This window comes from Ovis canadensis, chromosome 18 (assembly GCF_042477335.2).
Source record: "Ovis canadensis isolate MfBH-ARS-UI-01 breed Bighorn chromosome 18, ARS-UI_OviCan_v2, whole genome shotgun sequence".
Lineage (NCBI taxonomy): Eukaryota > Metazoa > Chordata > Mammalia > Artiodactyla > Bovidae > Ovis > Ovis canadensis.
In genome coordinates, this window is record NC_091262.1 from 47,995,550 (window position 1) to 47,999,945 (window position 4,396).

Genomic DNA, 4,396 nt, shown 5'->3' on the forward strand with positions numbered 1-4,396 from the left:
ATACTCAGAGTCAGTGGAACCCTTGACATTACCATGTCCCACCCCATCCTTTGTTTTCTGAGGAAATCAAAGTCCAGAGATGGGCAGTGACTCACCCAAGGTAACACAGCACAGGGGACTTGGCTGCATCCTGCTGTTTTCCATCAGAGGTGAGGTCATCCTCGGCCTGTGCTCTGGTGACAGCAGCCTAGTGGGAGCTGCAAGCTGACAGGGATGAGGAGATACTGTGTGTAGAGGAGGGGGAAGGGGGGCTGGCCAGACTCCAAGTCTCACAGCTGCTACCCTACGTTCCTGGGCCTCCCTGTCTCCACTTTGCTGGTCTCAGCAGTTCTGGGGGCTCTGGTCAGAGGCTTCAGAGCTTCTTTCACAGGCTATTGTCCCTAAGTATAGCACCCTTTGATCTGGAAAGGGGCGGGGTTGGAGGCATCAGGGCTCCTAGATCCAGACAAAACTCGAGGCAGACGCAGGGGAGCATCAGAAATGCTATTTATTTCTCTGCCGCCCCCAGGCTGGCTAGCCTCTCCCGAGGTAGAGGGGAAGGCAGGTGATAGATGTGTACCTGGAGAGGAAGGCAGGGCAGGAATCCAGGATGGAGGGGCACATCAAGGGAGGAAGAGTTGGAGATGAGCACCATCCTGGGCCTTCTAGTCCTGTCTGAGGGCAGAGACTTCCCAGCCCTCAAGTCGTTAGAGAACATGGAAGGTCAGCAGGAGCTCAAGCAGATCAGAGAGCCTCCAAGCTACGCCAGCCACTTGCTCTGTGTCCTAATTCTACATCTCCCGTGCCCATCTGCTTTAGGCTACTTCCCGCCCAGCCCCAGGCCCCAGGCCCTGACCGTAGCCTTAGAGAGCTTGTCAGTCCCAGTGCCTGGAAGTCCGTCAGGGAGGCTCCCCCTGGGTGGTTAGGGCATCGCCTGGTCGGCATGCTGCCCCCGAGACAGAGGAGCATGTGCAGCGTGGTTAGCAGCAATTAGCACCGTAGACGGTGAGTTAGGGGATCCAATTTCATCCTAGTCACTAGCTTTGAGCAAGTCTAGAAGTGGGAGTGCTGGGTGTCCCAGAAGGGATGAGAAGGGGAGGTAGGAAGGTGGGAAGTCCCTGATGCAGGCTCCAAGAATTGCTACCCCCAGGCCACTGCACCACTTGTGAGGGACAGCCAGTGGTCAGGGCAGGAGTCAGCAAGCCCTCAGGTAGGGGTGGGGCTAGAAGGAAGCGAGGAAGAGGAGGAGGAGGCTCTGGCCCAGCAGAAGCAGGCCAGGGGGCTGCTTCCCAGAGACACCTTCTGCTGTTGCTGCAGCCTCGGGGCCCCTGGCGCGGCTGAGGTAGATGATGACCACGTTGTCCTCCGGACCCGACGGCTGCACCTCGTTGTCAACCGTGTAGCAGACCTTCCCCTCGGCCGCTTTGCCCCGGAACCTGCGGCCCAGCACGTCCTCGCCACCCTCACCTGGTGTGGCCAGGGCCACATTCACCGAGCTCTCTGCGCTGCCCAGCTCGTTGGTAGCCAGGCAGCTGTAGGTGCCCTCCTCCAGCTTGCCAAAGTCAGGGATGAGCAGGCTGCCATTGGCAAAGGCTTGGAAGCGTGGGCGGCTGCTGGCCGCCAGGACACCAGGCAGGGCACGCCCATCGGCACCCACGTTGGGGCTAGCAATCTCCACGGTGCCACCGGGAGTCTGGATGTGCCAGTGGAGCTGAGGGGCTGGCTGCCCATCCACATCACAGTGCAGTGCCAGCACGAAGCCCGGACGCAGCTCGGCCCCATCCTGGCTGGGCTGGTAGGTAAGCTGCACCGAGGGTGCGGAGCAGGGCAGTGGCAGCAGACGGTTCAGCCGCGTGCCCTTGAGCACGTGGGGCGAAGTGCAGGTGATGTTGTCCTGCTCTGGGATGGACACGGCCGTGGTCAGGGCCCACGTCTTGAACCATACGATGCCGCAGGTACAGTCGAAGGGGTTATCGTTGATCTGCAGGTGAGACAGTGCAGTGAGCGGGGCAAAAGTGCCCTCGGCCAGCGTGTGCAGGCGGTTATGGTTGAGCTGCAGCGAGCGCAGGGCGCGAAGGCTGCGGAAGGCGTCACGGGGGATGAAGGTCAGCTCATTGCTGTCCATCTTGAGCAACTGAAGGGCGCTGAGGCTGTGCAGGTCGCTCCAGGCAAAGTCAGAGATGAGATTGTGGCTGAGATCCAGGCTCTTGAGTTGGCTCAGAGATGCCAGGGCACCCGCGGCCACGCTGCGGATCTCATTGTGGGCCAGCCACAGCGACTGCAGCCGGGGCACTTCCCTAAAGGCGCCCCCCGGCAGGCTTGACAGCTGGTTGGCCGATAGGCTCAGCGTGGTCACGTTGGCCGGGAAGCCGGATGGCACAGCCTTCAGGTCACGGTAGGCACAGTCGGCAATGTGGAAGCCGTACTTCTCCCCGCATTCACAGGGCTCTGGACAGGCCCGTGCCAGGCCCACAAGGACCACCAGGCACAGCAGACGCAGCTCCTGCATCCTGCAGAGAAGGACATGCCTCCAAGGTGACCCCCAAAGACCCACAGAAGGCACTTGTCCCTCTCAGCACCCCGACACAGAGCTCTTCCCCATAATAAGAAGGCCCTGCCCACATAATCCAGATAAGACACCCCCCACACCACCTAGCCCACCACCCCCATTCTACAGAAGGGGAAACTGAGGCCCACAGAAGGTCCAGGACTTGCCCGAGGTCACGCAGTCAGGAGGGGGCGAAGACAAGATGGAAGAGGACCCCAGCTCCTTCTCTGAGCCGAGAGCTCTCCCTGCCTCCGCCGGCTCCTAGCTGACTTTGTGACTTGAAATCTGTTTTCCAGCCGCCTCCTCCCCCAGCATTTGGCAGAGCCTCCCTCCTGCCCTCCCACATCCTGGCCACAGCCCCTCCCCCTGGAGCCCCCCAAAGGTATGCTCTGCCCCCTGGCCTAGACAAGGCCCCTTGTGCAGTGCACACCACCCCCATCCGCCCCACCCACCGCTCTCCTGCTCCTACCAGCCGTGACCACAGCACACACCAGACCCTTTCTACAGACTCACACCCTTGGCCTTTTCGGTTCAAACTACACCAGGCAGCTGCCTAAATAAACCCCTGCCAGGACCTCTCAGCTGGCTTGGATGAGGCCAGTGGCTCAACCCAAATACTGCTGGGGTTTCCAGAGCTGTGGTTGTTAGAGGGATCCGTGGCCCCTGAACAGATCCAAGGAAGGGATTGTTTGAGCACCCCAAACCAACAGGAAAGTGTCCAGTCCCCGTGCCCAGTAGACTGCTTTCTCCTCCCACTGGCCCTTAGAGCCCTTTTGCCGCTGACTTACCTTCAAACTACTCTTTCTTAGTCAAGCAGAGCTTCTTCTAAGATGGAACCAATAAGCAACAAAGAAAGAGTTAGTCCTGGACAGTCTGCAGGGCCAAGGAAAGATGACGATGCTGGAGGAAGGGACAGCCTGGTCCCTGTCCCACCTTCAGTCTGCACACCTGGGCCTGCCCTTATCCAGACAGGGTGCCTGAGACCATCTGTTGACACGAGGCTGCAGGAAGGGAACCCAGGCAGTCCGTATACTCCCTCCTTCCAGCAAAACGACTGCCTCTCTGCAGCAACAAGGACCCGTGTTTCATAAGTGACACCAGAAACTTGAGGGGGAAAAGATGCCAAATTTTTTGTTTTTTTCTTCTCTCTCTCTCACTCACTTTTAGCAGCTTCAACTTCCTTAAAGCCACAGCACTAGCTGGACAGGACCCAAGAAAAGATGGGCCAGAAGGCTTTTATGGGAGGGAGGAGTGGGAAATTGAATCCCATGGAAGGTGGGGGACTTTTAACCTCACTTTGAACAGGAGAAAAAGGAGAGGGCATTCTCCAAGTTGGGACCACGTGAGGGACTGTGTCTGCATGTCTGAGTGTGGGTGTGACATCTCTGTGTGTGGATGAGTTTGTGTGTGTGTGTGTGTGTGTGTGTGTGTGTGTGGATGTGGGTGTGAGATCATGTATGTGTGAATTTGTGTGTTTGGGAATGTTTGAGTGTGTGTATTTGTGCGGGTTGTGAGGTTAAGTCTTTGTGTGTTTGTGTGGATGTGCGTGAGTCTAATTCGTATATTTAGGCACGTGTGTGTGTGTTTATGTGTAGAAATGAATGTGCATCTCTGTGACCATGTGTCTGTGTGGGTGGTGGGTGTGTTCCAGTGAAAAGCTGAGGCCAAAGTGTATAAAACACCCACCATGATGCAGAGTCTCAGGGAGAAGCCAAAACTTCAGACCTGTTTTTGTAAGAAAACACATCCTCCTCACCAGCCCGCCGCCCCAAGTCACGGCTGCCTGCTGGCTCCAGGGCTGGGCTGTCCTAAACACTTGAAGTCCCAGGAGGTCTCTGGATGAGCTGGGAGAGGAGGGCGGAGGCAGGC

General features: G+C 57.9%; 1 protein-coding gene across 2 annotated transcripts; it reads right to left on the bottom strand.

Moving 5' to 3' along the window:
• Positions 1 to 469: 469 nt before the first annotated feature.
• Positions 470 to 3,739, bottom strand: ISLR (immunoglobulin superfamily containing leucine rich repeat). Of its 2 annotated transcripts, none has more exons than XM_069560190.1 (2): positions 3,316 to 3,739; positions 470 to 2,489 (listed from the first exon to the last, which is right to left on the bottom strand). In XM_069560190.1, the coding sequence occupies exon 2, from the start codon at positions 2,486 to 2,488 to the stop codon at positions 1,202 to 1,204; it is 1,287 nt and encodes a 428-aa protein (XP_069416291.1). In that variant the 5' UTR covers position 2,489; positions 3,316 to 3,739; the 3' UTR covers positions 470 to 1,201. The 2 variants fall into 2 exon arrangements, with proteins under 2 accessions (XP_069416291.1, XP_069416292.1); XM_069560191.1 differs by lacking the exon at positions 3,316 to 3,739 and adding an exon at positions 2,695 to 2,847.
• Between the last annotated feature and the right edge of the window lie 657 nt (positions 3,740 to 4,396).